The sequence below is a fragment of the Glycine soja genome, chromosome 5, assembly GCF_004193775.1.
Source record: "Glycine soja cultivar W05 chromosome 5, ASM419377v2, whole genome shotgun sequence".
Classification (NCBI taxonomy): domain Eukaryota; kingdom Viridiplantae; phylum Streptophyta; class Magnoliopsida; order Fabales; family Fabaceae; genus Glycine; species Glycine soja.
Window position 1 is genome coordinate 17,368,099 of NC_041006.1, and position 19,860 is coordinate 17,387,958.

Below are 19,860 nucleotides of genomic sequence, written 5' to 3' on the forward strand. Positions count from 1 at the left end.
GTTTGGCACTAATTGGAAGTCTGCGAATGTGAAGCACCTCAAAGGCTGGTCGTAGTATTGGGTAAGTGATGCAATGGCTTCTATGGACACCTCTGCTATGGTCAACTCTAAGATCTTTCCGTAAGTCTTGCGGAAGGCTTGCATTTGGAGGGGTTCCATCAATCGCCCCAATTCCTTGATGCTGGTGGTATCTAGGCTTTTGACCTTGACTTGGTAGAACCTCTTGCCGGTTTGATTTGTTCCCATGCTTACTAAAGTGAGACAAAAGCTGGTGCAAATCAAAACTCCGATATCTCATGGGTGGGATGGATGAATGCATGATGGAATGCATATGACACAGATGCAATCTAGGAATGCGGGGGTCCGGGGAATTTGTCCCCTTCTTAGATACGACGTCTAGGGGTAGCGAAATGCCCCAACGCACGTTTTTAAGAAGGCGACACGGACCCTCCGTTGGTTTGTTTACAGTAGGGATCAAGACAGAACCCATATGCAATGCCTATGTAAAAGACACAATGCGGGAATGTACACAGTATGACGATATTTACTGAACATAAGCAAAAGGGTATATGATACTTATGCATGGTAGTGTGAAAAATGGCACGCAGCGTGTTTGCTCCGTGCCCCTATTTAAGGGACCTATAAGGGAGAGAACTAACTAGGCTTTTAGCAATAATCCCCAAGGTAGTCATATCTCTCTTGATGGTTTCTAGAGGTATCATCCCCTTCGAAGAACATATTGCAGCAGTAGGGACTACTAGCAACAATAAGTTTTCAAAGAGAAAAGCTCTAGATGAGGGTTCACTGTAATCAAGCAAGTCGGAGACCTAGCATGATCACAGATTCACCTCCACTCCTTATGTTCCCATGAACCCGGGTATAGGGCCCTTTTTCACTTACAGTGTGTGCAAATAGTGTTAGTGTTTGTGTGCATCAAATGAATAAATATTTACCTCATGCATACATTCTAAAACACACTAAAAGCAACAAATAGTTTATATACACAAGAACATAAGACAAATAAAGGGAAACCAACAAAGGAGAAAGTCATGATAAAACATTGCACAAGATTAAATGGCCTAACTCTCTAAAAAACAGTCCCCAGTGGAGTCGCCAACTGTCGCAACCTACCCTTCGGCGGGAGGGCGACGCGAGACTCGCGGGATGCGTGTTCCACGAAAGGAATACGCGCGGAGTCGCCACCAACGTTTATTTGAGGAAAACGTCGGAAAAACCGGAAAAGACGCGATCTACGAACTTTTTAGTGAAAGGTTCGGGAGTTGTATTTACGCACGGGGAAGGTATTAGCACCCCACACGTCCGTCCCAAGGGACGGCAGCCTTTAATCGAATGTGCAAACATGACTTTGATTTTTATGTTCCCTTTTATGTTCTTATATCCTTTATACCTTTTTTATATTTTCTCTTTTTGTGGTCGACAAGGGTGTTTCCCTTTGCTCCTACGTATTCCTCAATTTGTGATGAGGAAATCAGACCTACGTAGTTCTTTCGGAACAAAGTGTTTGGTTAAGTTGTTTTTGTCTTTTTTTGCAAAATATGTTTTTATTGAACAAAAGGTCATTTAAGGTGTTGAACCATTAAACGGTCTTTTGATTTTGAAAGGGGAGAAACGTTAAGGCGTTGGACCATTAACGATCTCTTGTTTTTGAAAGGAGAGAAACGTTAAGGCATTGGACCATTAACGATCTCTTGGGGTGGTCGACAAAAGCGGGGCTTTTGCTCCTACGTATCCTCAATGAGGAACTCAGACCTACGTAGTTCTTTTTTATTAAGCGATTCTTTTTTTACTTAAGTGGTGATCATTTTAAGGCGTTGGACCTTAAAAATGATTCATTTTACTTAGTGAGAAAATGAAATGACAAACTTCAAAAGCCTATTTTTATGGACGAGCTTGACTAGGCGAATTGATTTTAGCCTTTAGTTTCACTTTAGTTATTAATCAATTCGATTAAGAATGAGAAATCCCAAAGAGAAAACGTCCGATTGATTTTCCGCTTTATTTTACTAAAAGATGTCTTTTTGATTATTTATATTATTTTTACCTCTTTTTTGATTTCCAACGTGGTTACGGCATGACCGAACGGTCGGAATTTATTTTAACCGAAGTTAATGGATAATACAATTCAAACGTTCGGTGGAAATTTATTTTATTTTTAAGTTAAGCGAGAAACGACTTAAGTAAAATGGCTTAAGCACGTCAACAGGGGGTATAAAAAGTAAACAAAACGAGAATAAAAATGCACGAAACACAATGTGGACCACTACGGGTACATAGAATGAATCGAAAAGCTTGGTTCGAGGTACTTACCCGTTGAAGATCGAAGAACGATGAAGAACGAATGAAGAACGTTGAAGAACGGTTCAAACCTTTGCGAGATTCCTCACGGAAAACGTTACGGAAACGTTTCGGAAGCGCCTCGGCTTAGATTTTCTTCACGGAAACAATTTTTCCAAGCAAATTCGAAAGAGAGAGAAGTGCCTAAGGGGCTGGACCCCTTCCTTCTTCATTTCCTCCCCTATTTATAGCAAAATAGGGGAGGTGGTTGCCGCCCAGCTCGCCCAGGCGAGCAGGGTTGCTTCCTCCAGAAGCAACCGCCTTCTGGAGGAATCTTCTGGAGGGCCCAAGTGGGCCTGGGTGCTATTTGCACCCCCATTTTTACTAAGTACACCCCCCTCTGCTGTTTTTTGGTGATTCTTTTTTCGTAAAGTTACGGAAACTTACGAATTCCGTAACGATACTTGTTTTCTTTCCGTAATGTTACGGAACCTTGCGGATTACATAATCATCCCCTCTTTGACTTACGGAATGTTACGGAACCTCACTTAATTATGCAACGATGCTTCCATTTGATTTCCGATGTGTCACGGAAACTTACGGATTGTGCATCAACATTTTTTTGGTTTTTCGGCATGTCCTGGAATTTCATAAATTGCCTAATGATGGGTGCCAAGCACCTCACAAGGACCAAAGAATGGTCGCATGTCATCAAGCAAAGGTCCCCGGACGAAATTAGGGTATGACACCAAGCAAAGGGGATAGGGAAGCATTAATAAAGAATAGGCGATGTAGAATTGGAATGAAGTCCACCATTAAATTGAATCATTAATTGAATAAGGTGAGTCTTTAACTCTTGAGCCTTTTCAAATTAAGTCTTTAACTTGGATTTTGTTTCTCATGAGACAATTTTTTTTTAACTTGGATTCTGTTTCTCTTGAGCCTTTTCAAATTAAATCTTTATGCTTTTTGTTTTACTCTATAATTACTCCCTCTTATGTTAAATTTTTCTTGTTAACTTTTTTCACACGGATCCAGTATATATTCAACATGTAATTTATATAAATTTAAACTAAATTAATATATTCATTGATAATTTTAGAAAATTGATTTCTATACCATTTTTGGTTATTCTATTTATAATTTGTTTCAGTTTATAACCATTGATGTCTTGTTGATATATATTTATGAAAAATGTTAGGAAGTCCCACATTATTTGCCTCAGTCCTTAAGGTGCAGTTTATATATGTGTTGGATAACTTCACTTAGGACCAATTGGTTTTAAGATGAAATCTAACAAAAAATATTATCAAACATTATTGTGCTAGAATCTAAAACAATGAAAATTTTGATTATATATATATATATATATATATATATATATATAAAAGAAATGGATCGACCACGAATTTGTTTTTGTATTTCCCTCAGTTTTAGCATAAGTTCCAACAAATTAATGTTAATGATCAGTCAACTATGCTTTATTTTACTTTTACAACATCGTCATCCCTTATCCTGGTTTGGTAATTAACTTGTATCTTAAGAATCATAGCTTCATGGAAAATGACGATCGAGTAGGAATTGGCCCAAACAGAGGGAGTAGGAATTGACTTGGAGAAAAGAATTTGGAAAGGTATGATCAGACAAAGATAGAGAACTCTTTTCTAAAACAAAAAAAAAAATCATTATACAAAATAATAGCAGTATATATTACACATGCAGTAATTGAATTTATAAAAAAGAGCAAATTAAAAGTTTTAGTAATCTTAGAAAGTTGGGGGATCTATATATTTTTTTATTATTTCGATAAAGTTAAGCATCTTATAATCTTAACCTATGCTATATGCATTGGGAAATGACATCAATGCAAGACGATGTCAATGTCACAGTTCATATATCTCCACAAGGCTGTTCATCAGTTTAATTGTTAATTGGTGGCCCTTTGAACTTCGAAGCGTGAGAAACAAAATATATATGCAGAAGCATGCATGCCTGTACGTGGTCAACACTGCCACTGGACTGAAATTGCATGCTAGCGGGTATTCATCAATCACAACACAAATTGAAGTAAGTAGTCTAATACTGAGTGATTTAATAGGCACGAGAAAAAATAATTATATGGCCATATCATTATTATTATTATTATAATTATTATTATTATTATTATTGATAATATTAATACCACACAACCTAGCTAGTTGGTAATTAAGTTCAAAGGGAATGTCCATTAAATTGTTAATTGCTGGTTTAATTAGGTTGCTCTGACAATAGGGAAGGTTCCACATCACAGTGCTGCATAAAGTGCATGCATGTAACAATCCAAATATTCATAATTGACTGAATTGACATTGAGTTGAAAAACAAATGCTACTATGAGTATGCAGTGAAAGTGTTAGGGCTCTATGTTACTCTAATCTGGCTCATAATGCAAGGATCCAGTTTGCTTGCTGAACGTGATCAGATAGATTATAGTGGCAAAATAAAGTTAGCATACCGAGAATGATTCGTTGTGGTTTTCTATAATAAGAACTGTGTAGAGTCCTGAACCTTTCCTGCCCAGCTGCAACAGATTTGAACGTATTTGGTCGCTGTCCTGACTCCTGATTGTTTTACAGTGTACACATATGTCAGAATTAGATAACAAAGGGGAGATGGAAGTTTTAATAACAATAACACCAACTTCTTCCCTGAAGATTTATAATATAGATGATTTTTCATATGCATTTTTAACTGTATTACACTATTTTAACTTTAGTAAAAGTGCAGCAAAATTCTTCAAAGTTGGACTCTAGCATATGGTCAAATGATTTTCAAGTCATCAGCTATATTGATTTGCTAATATCTCCTTAACTGTGATTTCATCTATAGGTGAGTATCCTATAGTTATTGTAGAGTTGTTTTAATAAACATGAATTACATATGGAAATGACCATAATAATGGGTAGATTATTGAGAATTAGTTCTACACATCAGGGTCTAATTTTTTGTATTTTATTTTTTTTAACTCTTATCTATCGTAATGTACTAACTTTCCTCAATTCAGGTTGCCTTGCAAGACTATGGACAAGTGAAGGATCTCTCAGATCAGTTGAGGATTGCCTATGCTAATCTAGTTCTTGAGATTGGTAATGGTGACCCATTAAGAGCTGCAGAGAGCTATATGTACTGAAACATGCATTTAATTCCTATGTTTGCGATTGGTAATGCTATCTTCTTTGTTGAGAATATCAACATAAATACATATCTTTGCTAATACCAACTTACAAACTGAACTAGCAGCGCTGCTGGGAATAGATAATGAAAGCAAGGATTAAGAGTAAGTTCTTGGAAGTCCTATAGCATGACAACATCATCATTTCTTGAAATAAGCTATCTTTTATTTAGGTATTCATACAACACAAGCTGATAACCGATAATTATATTTGGTTGTATTACATCATTTGTAGTAATGCACCTTTCTATGAAATAGACCTCACTTAATTGATGACCGACAATCCCATTTTGTCTGCAATCAATCAAATTAATAAGCATATGACACCCAATAATCTTATATAGAAATCAACTAGGTACAAACACCAGCAGCAGCAAAACTATTATCCCACTACCTAAGGTTAGTTACCTAAAACCCCTTTTAGAATGTAGCCACTTTCTGAAACTTTTCTTCAATCACCTATACCTTGGTGGTCCTTCTTGATTCTGCTTTTACTTGTGATCAAAAGGCTGGCATTTCAGAACTGAGGGTAATTGAAGGTGTTTTATAATCTATTTGATGCAGCTCCTGGCATTGAAATCTTAGTTGATTTATTTGTATCATACATATGCTCAATCTGAAGGTCACAACTCACAACTTGAGATTTTTTTAGATGGGTGACTTCAACTTGTTTATATAACCTTTGTCAAGCCAGGCCAAACTATGAGTAGGAAAGTTAACAATGAGGCAGAATTTGTCTATGGTTCTGGTCAATTGAACCCAAGAAGAAGTTTGAGCTTGGTTTGGCCTATGATGTTGATGACTTTGGTTATATCTAGTTCTCATGACATGATGCATGGTTACAACTTACAAATCAAAATGGTTCTAGTTTTAGCAATTTTATTTTGTTCGATCTCATAAAAATTGCAGGCCAAGATGCTATCAACTGTTGAAGATTAATCTAGAAAAGTGTAGATGTATAATTGGTGGTCCATTATCTAGAGAGTTCTACACTTATGGAGATGTTGTAGTGTGTAGAAACTTCTTGATGGAAGTAGAAAAATATTTTATTATCTAAAGTCATAGAAGCACCTAGAACATTATAGAGATGGATGGTAGATGATAGATGAGTCTAGAAGACTCTAGGACTAAGTAGTATAGAAGTGTGTAAAAATCACCTATGTAACCTATATAAAGGCATAAGTTGTAGCGAGCCATGTAATGTAAGTCAAGAAGCTAATAAGCACAATTCAAGTTAAGGTGTCAATTTTCTGAAAACTCATCATCTTCCTACTCCCATCATTTCTATCATACATTTCTACCATATCCTTCCATAGAAAAAAGGCATAACCATGTCTCATATCCTAACAGTGGTATCAGAGCCGTGTTGATCCTATGACCTTTGCTACATCACCTAGCCCACCAACCTTCAACTATAACCAAACCTTAGTTCCCATATTTAATGGGGAAGCATATGATTATTGGAGCATCCAAATGCAAACTCTATTCATCTCACAAGACTTGTGGGATGTTATAGAGAATGGCTATCCAGTCCCAGAAATCCAAGAAAAATTGGCTACGTGGACAGCAACAAAGCAAAAGGAGTACAAGCAAAACAAGCAACATGATGCTAAGGCTCTGCTATTCATCCAACAAGGAGTTAGTAGAGAGATCTTTCCAAGAATCATGCAAGCAAAAAATGCAAAGGAGGCGTGGGAGACTCTGAAAAATGAAATTAAAGGCACAGACAAGGTAATTTCTATTAAACTTCAATCTTTGTGGAAGGATTTTGATACATTAATAATGCAGGAAGATGAATCTATACAATCTTTCTTCTCTCGTGTCTCTAATATCTTCAATCAAATTAGAAGTTACGGGGACGCGATTGAAGACAAGAAAATAATACTAAAAATATTAAGAAGTCTTCCCGTAAAATATGATCATATTGTGGCTGTCATAGAAGAATCAAAAGATTTATCTAAACTCACTCTAATAGAATTAATGGGCTCTTTAGAAGCTCATGAAGCTAGAATGAAAAGATTTGAGCAGCCACTAGAGCAAACATTCCAATCTAAAATTAATATCTCTAAAAATGATGGAGATAAGAAAAATAACCACGGTAAATTTCCTCAAAAAAGAGGAGGAGCATTTACTAATCGTGGTAAAAGGAGCTGAAAGCAATGGAGTATTAATGCTTCAAGCTCCTATTGCAAATTATGCAAGAAAAATAATCATGATACAAATGATTGTCGGTACAAATGCAAAAAGTGCAAAAAGGCACCTACACTACTAAAAAGGTTGTTTTTACTAACAAAAAGAAGAAGCAAATTTTATAGAAAATAAAGAATCCCTTGATCATACTTTGTACTCCACTTTATCTTCTTAAGAATCAAGGGATGTATGGTATGTTGATAGTGGTTGTTCAAACCACATGACAAAAAACAAAAGTTTCTTTGTGCAACTAGATGAGACAATAAAATCCAAAGTTACACTTGGTGATGGAAATGTTCAAACAGTTGAAGGAAAAGGCACCATTGCTGTTAAAACTCAAAATGATAGCCAAAAATATATCTATGATGTTTTTTATGTGCCAGGTCTTACTCAAAATCTTCTAAGTGTTGGTCAACTTATTCATAAAAATTATAATGTCATCTTTGATGATGATAAATGTAATATCATTGATAAAAGAAAGGGCCAAATTATTTCTATCCAAATGGCTCCTAATAAAGTATTTCCTCTATTTATGTCATTTGGGCAAAAAAATGCATTGAAATGTGAGAATATGGATGAGTCCATACTGTGGCACTTGAGGTATGGTCATCTAAACTTTAATGGCCTCAAATTATTAAAACAAAAAAAAATATGGTTCTTGGGCTTCCTTTTATTTCATCTAACCTTAAAGTTTGTGAAGGCTGCATTTATGGCAAGATGCACAGGTTACCATTTCCAAAAACATCTTGGAGAGCTAAAGCTCCACTTCAATTGGTGCATGCTGATATCTGGGGACCATCAAGTACCCCCAGCTTTGGTGGAAGAAGATATTTTCTCCTCTTCGTTGATGACTACACTCGAATGATGTGGGTGTACTTCATCCAACAAAAATCCGATGCATTCTTTTGCTTCAAGGAGTTCAAGGCCCTAGTGAAAAAGCAAAGTGGGCATTCCCTCAAAATCTTGAGAACAGATCGCGGGGAAGAATTCAATGGGCACATATTCATCAATTTTTTCAATGATCATGGCATCAAGAAGGAGCTGACTGTTTGTCACACTCCACAACAGAATGGTGTCGCTGAAAGGAAAAACATAACCATTGTGGAAGTGGCTCGATCGATGCTATAGCACAAGAACCTGCCAAAGAATCTATAGGCGTAAGCTGTTAGCACAGTAGTATACATCCTCAACTGTTCTCCAACTAAAGCAGTCTTAAATATGACGCCATATGAAGCATGGTTCAATAGAAAACCAACAGTTGATCATTTTAAAGTTTTTAGATGTGTTGCTTATTCGCACATTCTAAAGGAGAACCGAGAAAAGCTCGATGAAAAAGAAGAAAAATGCATCTTTGTCGGCTATAGTGACCAATCTAAAGGTTACTGATTATTCAAACCAGATTCAAAGCAGCTGATCATTTCAAGATATGTCATTTTTGACGAAGGAGCAAGCTGGCAATGGAGTACTAAAGTCAATGAGACGCAAGAAGTATCCAATCCAAGCTCGTGCACACTGCCAACATCACCAACACAGCATGACCAACAGCACCGGCAAGAAGAAGTAGAAGAAGTCCCACAAAAATAACTTCGAAGATCAGGAAGGCCACACAAACCGAATCCAAAGTACGCAAATGTTGGATTTTTTTCCTGTGAACCTCAAAAGTTTGAGGAAGCATCGAAAGAAGAAGTTTGGAGAAAAGTCATGGACGAGGAAATCAAAATGATAGAGAAAAATCATACATGGGAGCTCATGCAAAAACCAAAAGACAAGGAGATCATTGGCCTGAAATGGGTTTACAAAATTAAATATAATGAGGTTGGAACAATCCAGAAACACAAAGTATGACTTGTCACTAAAGGCTATTCACAACTGCCAGGAGTTGATTTCAATGAGACATTTGCTCCTGTTGTGCGCATGGAAACAATCAGAACTGTACTAGCCTTAGCTTCACAGTTGAAGCTACAAGTCTACTAGCTAGATGTAAAATCAGCTTTCTTGAATAGAGAGATTGAAGAAGAATTCTACGTGGAGCAACCACAAGGATACAAAGTTCAAGGAGAAGAAGACAAAGTATATCGCTTTGAAAAGGCGCTTTATGGTCTCAAACAAGCTCCCCAAGCATGGAACAACAAAATAGACAAATACCTCGTCGAGCATAGATTCCTCAAAAGTCCAAGTGAGCCGTCACTATATGTGAAGATGCAAGGTAATCATTTCTTGATTTTGTGCCTATACGTAAATGATTTAATCTACACTGGCAACAACTCATAGATGATGGAAGAATTCAAAAAGGCTATGATGCAAGAGTATGAAATGACCGATCTTGGACTCATGAGATATTTTCTTGGCATGCAAGTCAAGCAAAGACCTGGACAAATATTTATCTCGCAAGAAAAATATGCGGATGACTTACTAAAGAAGTTCAACATGCAAGATTGCAAACCACTTGCCACACCTATGGCGATGAACGAGAAGCTTTCAAAAGATGACGGGCAAAACAAAGTTAATGCAACAGTTTATAGAAGCCTAGTCGGTTCACTAATCTACTTAACCAACTCAAGGCCAGACATCGTACATGCAGTTAGCATCGTGTCTAGATTCATGAGTAACCCAAGCAAAGCACACTTTGCAGCAGCCAAGAGAATCCTAAGATATGTCAAAGGCACAAAGGATTTTGGCATTTTGTACGAGACAGATAAAGACTTTAACTTGACAGGTTATACAGATAGCGACTGGGCAGGAAGCACAGATGATAGAAAAGGCATAAATGGATATGTGTTTCCTCTAGGCAACAAAGCAATATCATGGGCATCAAAGAAGCAAATGACAATTGCTCTATCATCAACAGAAGCAAAATACATGGCTGCAACAAGCGTTGTGTGTGACTAAGAATCCAGTATTCCACAGTATGATAATATGTCAGCTATTCCACAGTATTCCACAGTGTAACTAAGAATCCAGTACAACAAGACTCCAACAGTTATTCATTGTGATAATATTTAAGCTATTACAATGACTAAGAATCCAGTATTCCACAGCCGTACAAAGCACATTGAGATTAGATACCACTTCATTAGAGAGCTCGTGGAACGTGGAGAAATCAAAATGGAGTTCTGCAAGACTGAAGAACAATTAGCAAACATCTTCACCAAGCCAATTGCAACAAAGAAGTTCATCAAATTCAGAGACATTCTTGGAGTTTAAGACTATTCTAGATTAAGGGGGAGTGTTGAAGATTAATCTAGAAAAGTGTAGATGTATAATTGGTGGTCCATTATCTAGAGAGTTCTGCACCTATGGAGATGTTGTAGTGTGTAGAAACTTCTTGATGGATGTAGAAAAATATCTTATTATCTAAAGTCATAGAAGCACCTAGAATATTATAGAGATAGATGGTAGATGATAGATGAGTCTAGAAGACTCTAGGACTAAGTAGTATAGAAGTGTGTAGAAATCACCTATGTAACCTATATAAAGGCATAAGTTGTAGTAAGCCATGTAATGTAAGTCAAGAAGCTAATAAGCACAATTCAAGTTAAGGTGTCAATTTTCTGAAAACTCATCCTCTTCCTACTCCCATCATTTCTATCATACATTTCTACAATATCCTTCCATAGAAAAAAAGCATAACCATGTCCCATATCCTAACATCAACTACCCCCACCATGCAATTTGGCTTGGAAAGCAACAAAGACATAAGAGTATGATTTTTCAAAAGAAGAGTGACTAATGTAGATCCTGCGCCAAAAATCTACAGTGCCACCATTAGATCACCAAAGGGAGTGGAAATCACAGTGAAGCCTACTAGCCTTATTTTCTCTAAAACCCTGCAGAAGATGAGCTTCAAAAAGTTCAAAGTAGTTGTGATTGTGAAAGACACATTTATTGCAAAGTAAGAAAATTGTATCATCAGGTTTCTTATATGGAGAAGCCCACGTCACATTATAAAGGGCCATATTGTTATCAACAATCCTTAAGGTTATGGTTAGCACTTAGCAGTGACCTAACTATGCTTTTAAAGATGATTTTAGAGAATGTGTTAATAGCACTTTTCATCTATGTTTTTATGCTTTTTTTTTTTAATTTTTAGTGCATATTACTTTTTATTTATAAATTAAACTAAATTGTGAACATTCTATTGCATATCCACTCATATACTGTAAATTAGAATCTTTTACTTGGATACATTACAAGTGATTTATTTTTAGAAATTTTTATCTATTAATTGAATTAAGTTGAATGGCTTCGAGATTGTAGAGTAAGAAGAAGACGAGGATTTATATCTCATTGTGTGTGTGGTAAAATTGGCAAAACAATATTAGTTAAGTGATAACATATACAACTATAAGTTAAATAATCAAGAATATTAATATCAAAGCTCAATGAGGGACAGTGCTGCCATTTCAAACCCAACAGACATATCAACATGTCTGCTACAGTTGGAAAAAAGAGAGATGGAGAGAAAATAAAAACGAGAGGACCCATGAAGCTTATTAAGAGGAATGGCTAATCAGATCACAGACATTGAAGTTGACCTATGTGTTGATATCCTTAAATGGCAAAAAAGAAGAGCTGTTTTAGTCTGGTGAAGAGGTCTTATATGGGACAAACATTCCACACAAGATAAGGTGAGTCTTTAACTCTTGAGCCTTTTCAAATTAAGTCTTTAACTTGGATTTTGTTTCTTATGAGACAATTTTTTTTTATTCAAAAGGAGAAAAGAATGAAATGGATATTTGCAAGGCTAAAGAGCAAGAGATTTCCTTCAATTAAATATCCCCTACCCTCAAAAGGAACAACACTAAGTGAGGCAGAGCAAGAACAGAGCAAGCATGCTTTAACAGTGGCCATTGCCTCAGCAGCAGTTGCTGAAGCTGCTGTTACTGCTGCTCATCGCCTCACTGGGCAACGCAAGAAAAACTCAAAAGAATATCAACATGTTAAAACTAGGAATGATGCTCCACAATCCACATACCAGTGCCAGAGGGAGATTAAAGAATCTACTGCCGCCATACAAGACGAACAATTTTCTGCACTAAGCTTGGAAACGATGAAAGGGATTTCTCCTTACAACTAAGTAAATTTAGGATTTAAACAAACACAAACTCCAAATGTCAACAAATTGATAATATCATAAACACCAGACATGCATGAATGAAACCTAGTTTATCGAGGACAACACGAACAACAAACAATGGCAGTTGAAAACAATATTGGTACTTACCGCATAACGGTCAGAGTGAAGGAGGTACGACCAAGCTTGCGAGGCTGCCTGTCGACACTTAGACACACAATGACAAGCTTGCGGCTAGCACAATTCCAAGCTCACGGCAGACTGAAGGAGGTACGACCAAACTTCTTCTGTGCGTTCGGAGGTTTCCAGAATATGTCAAGATCGAGAAGCTAATCGAACATTGCAGTACCAACGAAAGTGAAAAATCGCGAATTAAAATATGATAATTTCAACGACGGTGCTAGGTGTAAACCGTAGTAATCCTGTAACAAACAAACACAATTTTTATAATACCACCTTTGTAATGTTTATATCAAAGGCAATTTTATAAAAATCGTCGTAAACACCTTAATAAAGTTGATTAAAATTTAAAAAATATCCTGCATAGTTTATTACATCGGTTTTCCAATAATCAATGTAGATTTAATGATGTAGATTATATATTTTGTAGTAGTGGTACAATTGATATAACTGGTTTATATTCCTTTGTGTTAATTTCAACTCATCTAGCTTTATCTTTTGTTTTATTTTCATGATTCCTTGTTAGAAGATAACCAACTCAAAGATTATCTATCCGTAAAAATATTTTGATTTCTAATTAAGATCATATCACTAACAAATATTCTCGCGGGATGGAGTGGGTAGCATATCTATGAATATTAATTTGGAGGAAGCCTCCTGATGGGAACGTGGAAGCATTAGCGCTACTGTTTAGTTTCATACTGTAAATAAAAAAATAAAAAACAGATTTTGGAAAATGGGGAGAATCGACATATGCTTGAGAAAGAGAGAAACAACGTGGCTAACTCGTCAACACATGTTCTATTAAATAACAACGTGTCAAACTCGTCATCACACGTTCTATTAAATAACAACGTGTCAGACACCCAAATCAAACAGAGACCAAACTCGTCTGACTTCTGACTTGGTCAACAATCAGATACAAAGGCAAATCTCACGCTCTTTCCACGTCAAGAGAAATAGCTTCTGCGTCATTTGGTCGGGTCTGTCGACGTGATTTCTGTACTGATGCAGTGAAATTACTGAATTATGAACCTTTCTAAACAAAACCAAACACTGTCATAATATGGGTTAATTCTTGTTTTTATTATGAGTATGTGGATTAATTCTTGTAAAACAAGGAATATATTCGAAAAAGTTTATAAAGCTATGGCGGTTAATTATTATAATCGTCATTGCTTATTCATACTTATCTCTTGCGTCACACAAAGAAATTTCCTTGACAATTCTAGGAAAAGTAAAACACGTTAATAAGGTATTAGATCAACACAAACTATGCATGCATGACTATAAATATGTCTGTCTGCGATTCTAACAAATCTTTTATCCCATACAAGAACTTCTTTCATATCGTTAACAAGAAGAACACGTAACAGAAAGACACATCCAAAGGAAGTCTCTGGTTATTTCAATTAATTAAGGTACATATATATTGTTAAGTATATATCTGTCACATTTTTTTATTACAATAACAATCATATTTTTTAACCTTATACCCTATTCATTTTCCTTAATTTGTCCTACAATTCCAAAATGTTCTCTTATTATATAGTTATATATTTGGATATTGAAACGCCAGTTCTTATTGTACCGACTTTTCAATGTAATAGATACATATAGTTTTTATTTGATGCTAGGAATTAGTCGATTCTTTTAAGTTTTATCCACCTAATGGACTGCTAACATTTTTTTGTTATTGTTTTCCTTTTAATGCGTTGGAAAGTCAGTTTAGCGTATCACATGATTTTTTAAATTAAACATGTTTTTAAATACAAAATTTGAAACTATTATATCCAATCATTCAATATTTATGCAATATATATTATACGAAAAAGAACGTCTTTTGACAAAAAAATAAAACTTATTTAAGATATATATAAGTAGTCTAATTTATCATAAATTAAAGCTTTAGTAACAATTGATACTATTGCTTTTCGTTTTAATCCTTAAATAAATATTTTTACAATTTTTTTATACATAAAATATATTTACAACTGATTTGCCGAAATTATAACGATGTCAGAGTATTTTTTTCATGTAGGTATAATTTTTTATTTTAAATGTTTACACGTACCAACCAGGATGCATCTGTTTTGTTTTTTCCTTTTCATGTAGAAAAGCAAAACTGAAGGAGATCTTTTGTGTTAGTTGGAGCTAAAACAAGAAATTAGTGTCAAGTATAAGAATCAAATCGAACACCGTCATATTTTCAACAATGGATAGCGACTCATTTATAAATGTTTTTTCATATAGGATTAATTAATATAGAGTTTTCTTAACAATTGTTAAAATACAAATAATGAGGGTTGTAGAAACAGGGAGAACGATACTAGGTGTAAATTAAAGGTGACAGGAGAAAATTTGCATCCATTATCATCATACTTCTTCCTAACCAGCTAACTCTCTTGTTAAGATATGCTTTTAACTAATGAATAGGATACATTAAGCTAACAAGAAAAGATTATGCGTTTCCCAAAGTATAGATTTGGAATAAAACTTTTTCTCTTATTTTTTTTTTAAAAAAAAAAACTATAGCGGTCTCTTTTCTTGTTCTAAACTTTCAATTTGAGATGTTCAGGCTCATGCATCAATGTTGAGTTTCTATGTTTCTCACAACTTGATCCTTGTTTGATTGAACAGAGAAAGGACTCGAATAGTTGGTTATTCATGGAAGACACCGCACAACAAATCAAGCGTCCTTTTGGTGTTCCTGAAGGACCAGAATTCACTGTTGGGTTGGATGTACCTTTGAGCGAGTTGAAGGTGGAGCTTCTTAAAGAAGGTGTGTCCATCATTATGCTGACTGGTTTAGGTGGATCAGGAAAAACCACTTTGGCTACAAAGCTTTGTTGGGATGAACAAGTCATAGGTATATCTCGTAACTAACCCCTTTTTTGTTTTCTGCTATGATAAATGAATTAACTAGTTCTTCTTATAGATGGTAAGAAAAAAAAGGTTTATTTCATATTTGCTAAATTTCAGATGATATTCATCAAGAAAAAATGGAAGTTTAGTAGCACTAGGTGAAATTAATTACTTGCAGAATGCTATAATTCCCTATATATTTCTGAAATATAGAGAGCACCTTAAAGCAGAGTTCAAGATTGCTGAATACTGATATCATTTCCTAAGTTTCGCATATGCTACTCTAACATAGAGAATCATTTTCTCTTGATCATGAGCATAATAAGTTACTTTCATTTCCGTTCATGTTCCTTTTTTATAATGTTAAATGTGGTAATTTAATTTCTGGCAATACGTGCACCATTTAATATTATTGTAGAAAGAATTTCCGAGCTTACTATTCTCTTTGGTTTCTCTAGGTAAATTCAAGGAAAATATTTTATTTGTCACCTTCTCAAAAAAGCCTAAGTTGAAGATTATTGTAGAAAGACTATTTGAACATTGTGGATATCAAGTGCCTGAGTTTCAAAGCGATGAAGATGCAGTCAATCAATTGGGACTTTTGCTGAGGAAAATTGATGCAAGTCCTATGTTGCTGGTCCTGGATGATGTCTGGCCTGGCTCAGAAGCCTTAGTTGAGAAATTTAAAGTTCAGATATCAGATTATAAAATTTTGGTGACTTCAAGAATAGCATTCCATAGATTTGGCACTCCATTCATCTTAAAACCTCTTGTTCACAATGATGCAATAACCCTTTTCCGTCACCACGCTCTCTTAGAAAAAAACAGTTCAAACATTCCCGACGAAGATCTTGTCCAAAAGGTACATGTTCCTTCTTTCTGACATATTATATGAGTAATTCGTACAAGAATTTTCTGAAATGCATATATATTAATGTATATATTTGCAGCATGGATGCCTGAGTCATAACAAACTATATTTACTTGCACTGAAATGCAGGTTGTGAGACATTGCAAGGGTTTACCGCTTGCCATTAAAGTGATTGGTAGATCACTAAGTAATCGATCTTATGAGATGTGGCAAAAGATGGTGGAGGAATTTTCACATGGTCATACTATACTTGATTCTAACATTGAATTAATTACTTCCCTCCAAAAGATCTTAGATGTCTTGGAAGATAATCACATCATCAAAGAGTGCTTCATGGACTTAGCTTTATTTCCTGAAGGCCAAAGAATTCCTGTTGCTGCTCTTGTTGATATGTGGGTAGAGTTGTATGGACTAGATAATGATGGCATAGCAACGGCCATTGTCAAAAAATTAGCTTCCATGAATCTGGCTAATGTCTTAGTGACAAGGTACATTCAATGACTACTTATATTTCTTCTCAACACTTTGTCCTCATATATTCAATAGCACAAATAATTCGATAGCTTGTTGGCTCATGAGAAGAGCAGCTGATTCCTTATAAATCATTCCAAAGTTACCATTTAACTTGAGAATTTAAACTTCTTGCATTCTGTAATTTTGCATTTATTCTTATCATGAACTTCCTTTGATGACAGAAATTGAAATTTGTAAGTTTTCTATCAAATAGAGAGCATGGATATTTAATGATGTGAGGGAACTTTTCACCCTAAGGAATTAATGCTTGCTAATTTTCCAGGAAAAATACAAGTGATACAGACAGTTACTATTACAATAACCATTTCATCATTCTCCATGATATTTTAAGAGACTTCGCAATTTATCAAAGCAACCAGGAACAAGTTGAACAGAGAAAAAGACTGATGATTGACATAACAGAAAATAAACCTAAATGGTGGCCCAGAGAAAAACAGCAAGGCTTGATGATCCGCGTACTGTCAAATATTTTTGGATGGCGTGTTGAACAAAAACCCCAACAGATCCCTGCACGGGCATTGTCTATATCGACCGGTTAGTTATCTTTCTCTAAAGTATAGACATTTACATACAAAGTAAAGATGGTTAAAAAAAACAGAAAGTCCCTATGGTCTTCAATTTGTTCTTCTACTATTGACACCATATGTAATTCTTTGCAGATGAAACTTGCACATCATATTGGTCCCACCTGCAACCAGTTCAAGCTGAGGTTCTGATTTTAAACTTTCAAACTAATCAGTACACCTTTCCAAAGTTCCTGAAAGAAATGAGTAAACTAAAAGTTCTGACAGTCATACATCATGGTTTCCATCCTTCTAAAATGAACAATTTTGAGTTACTTGGCTCATTATCCAACCTAAAACGAATCAGATTAGAGAGGATTTTGGTTCCTCCCTTTGTCACATTGAAGAATCTAAAAAAGTTATCCCTCTTCTTGTGTAATACAAGACAGGCTTTTGAAAATGGAAACATGCTAATTTCAGATGCTTTTCCAAATCTAGAAGATTTGAATATTGACTATTGCAAAGATCTGATAGAATTGCCTAAGGGGGTCTGTGATATCACCTCCCTGAAGATGCTCAGCATTACTAATTGCCATAAGCTTTCTGCATTGCCTCAACAATTTGGAAACTTGGAGAATTTGAAACTTCTAAGGCTAAGTTCCTGTACTGATTTGCAAGAGATACCAAATTCTATTGGAAGACTTTCGAATCTAAGACATATGGACATCTCAAACTGCATTAACCTTCCAAATTTACCAGAGGACTTTGGTAATCTTTGTAATCTAAGAAATCTGTACATGACAAGTTGTCCAAGGTGTGAATTGCCACCCTTAATCATCAATCTTGAGAATTTAAAAGAGGTGGTATGTGATGAAGAGACGGCTGCTTCATGGGAAGCTTTTAAACCTATGCTTCCCAATCTAAAGATAGATGTTCCTCAACTTGATGTTAACTTAAATTGGCTTCATGAAATTCGCTCCTAAGTCCTAATACCTGTTTCATGCTAATGTCATTGTGTTAGTGGCTTTCGGGTTTGATTAGCAATCTTAGGTTTCCACAGGAAAAGGCCATCATTTTCTGTGACAATCTGAGTGCAATCTGTTTAGCCAAGGATCAAGTCCATCATGAGAGGACTAAGCACATTGACATTAGATACCACTTCATCCATTTTGAGAAAAGGGTCAAAGTCCAGAAAGTTGATACGAGGGAGAATCCAACAGATATGTTCACGAAGCCGGTTCTAAGAAACAAGTTCATGCATTATCTGGATCTACTTACTGTAGATTGCTGGAAATGAACTGAGTTAGTTGTAATTCAGAAATATTATTGAATCAAGGTGGAGATTGATGATTGTTGGACAATACATGATAGACATAGAATGGACAACAATGATCGTCTGGTCCAGTACTTTTATCTTTTATATAGGTCATCCAATCCTATGTCACCTGGTGGAGCATCCAGTCACGTACGAGGGACCGTCCAACATGGTGATTCACTAACATAAGTTGTGTTGTAACTGTAACTATTTTCTATTTTTTTCCGTTTGTAACCATTTTCGGTTAGATAGATAGTAGTTGTCTCCTTTACAAGGAGCTCTGTATTTTGGGTTTAGAGAGTTTGAGAGTATTTTGAACCCCTTCATTGTAAATTTTGTTATTCGTAATAAACTTAACAATTTTGCACAATATCTCTTTTCTCCTCTATCACTTGAGTTTTCCTATCTGAATACAATTTCTTGAATCTTTCCCAACATATATAGTCGAGCAGATCAATTTCAATCTAAAGTGACACTTGGCTTAGCCATCTAGCAGATTCTACTACTTCATCAAATTGTTGCCTCATATGATGTTTATTGAAGCTTCAGTACTCAATTTCCAACTCCATAGCATGTTCTTCATCTTTATTCTCCTTTTTTTCTACCAAAAATGGGAAATTTACTACAATGTAACTAAAACTAAATTATTGAAATAAAACTTAACTACTAATGAAATTAAAGAAAATTGAGTTAAAACATGCCTCTACATAAGGAAAATAGTGAGATAAATGACTAAAAATCTAACAACTTTATAAGTACATAATTTTAACACTTATCAACTCACCCAAACTTGGAGTTTTACTTGTCCTCAAGCAAAAGATA

At 35.4% G+C, this 19,860-nt stretch overlaps 2 protein-coding genes across 4 annotated transcripts; both read left to right on the forward strand.

The window, feature by feature from the left end:
- Positions 1–9,970: 9,970 nt before the first annotated feature.
- On the forward strand, positions 9,971–10,585 carry LOC114411183 (uncharacterized mitochondrial protein AtMg00810-like). Its single transcript, XM_028374938.1, has one exon. It carries the CDS (start codon positions 9,971–9,973, stop codon positions 10,583–10,585), a length of 615 nt encoding a protein of 204 aa, XP_028230739.1.
- Positions 10,586–14,264: 3,679 nt separating this feature from the next.
- LOC114412379 (probable disease resistance protein At5g66900) lies at positions 14,265–19,410 on the forward strand. 3 transcript variants are annotated; one of them, XM_028376234.1, is made up of 6 exons: positions 14,265–14,371; positions 15,591–15,819; positions 16,274–16,677; positions 16,816–17,174; positions 17,483–17,754; positions 17,880–19,410. In XM_028376234.1, exons 2-6 carry the CDS (start codon positions 15,618–15,620, stop codon positions 18,704–18,706), a joined length of 2,064 nt encoding a protein of 687 aa, XP_028232035.1. In that variant the 5' UTR covers positions 14,265–14,371; positions 15,591–15,617; the 3' UTR covers positions 18,707–19,410. The 3 variants fall into 3 exon arrangements, with proteins under 3 accessions (XP_028232035.1, XP_028232037.1, XP_028232036.1); XM_028376236.1 differs by lacking the exon at positions 14,265–14,371 and adding an exon at positions 14,537–14,553; XM_028376235.1 differs by lacking the exon at positions 14,265–14,371 and adding an exon at positions 14,598–15,296.
- Positions 19,411–19,860: the final 450 nt, after the last annotated feature.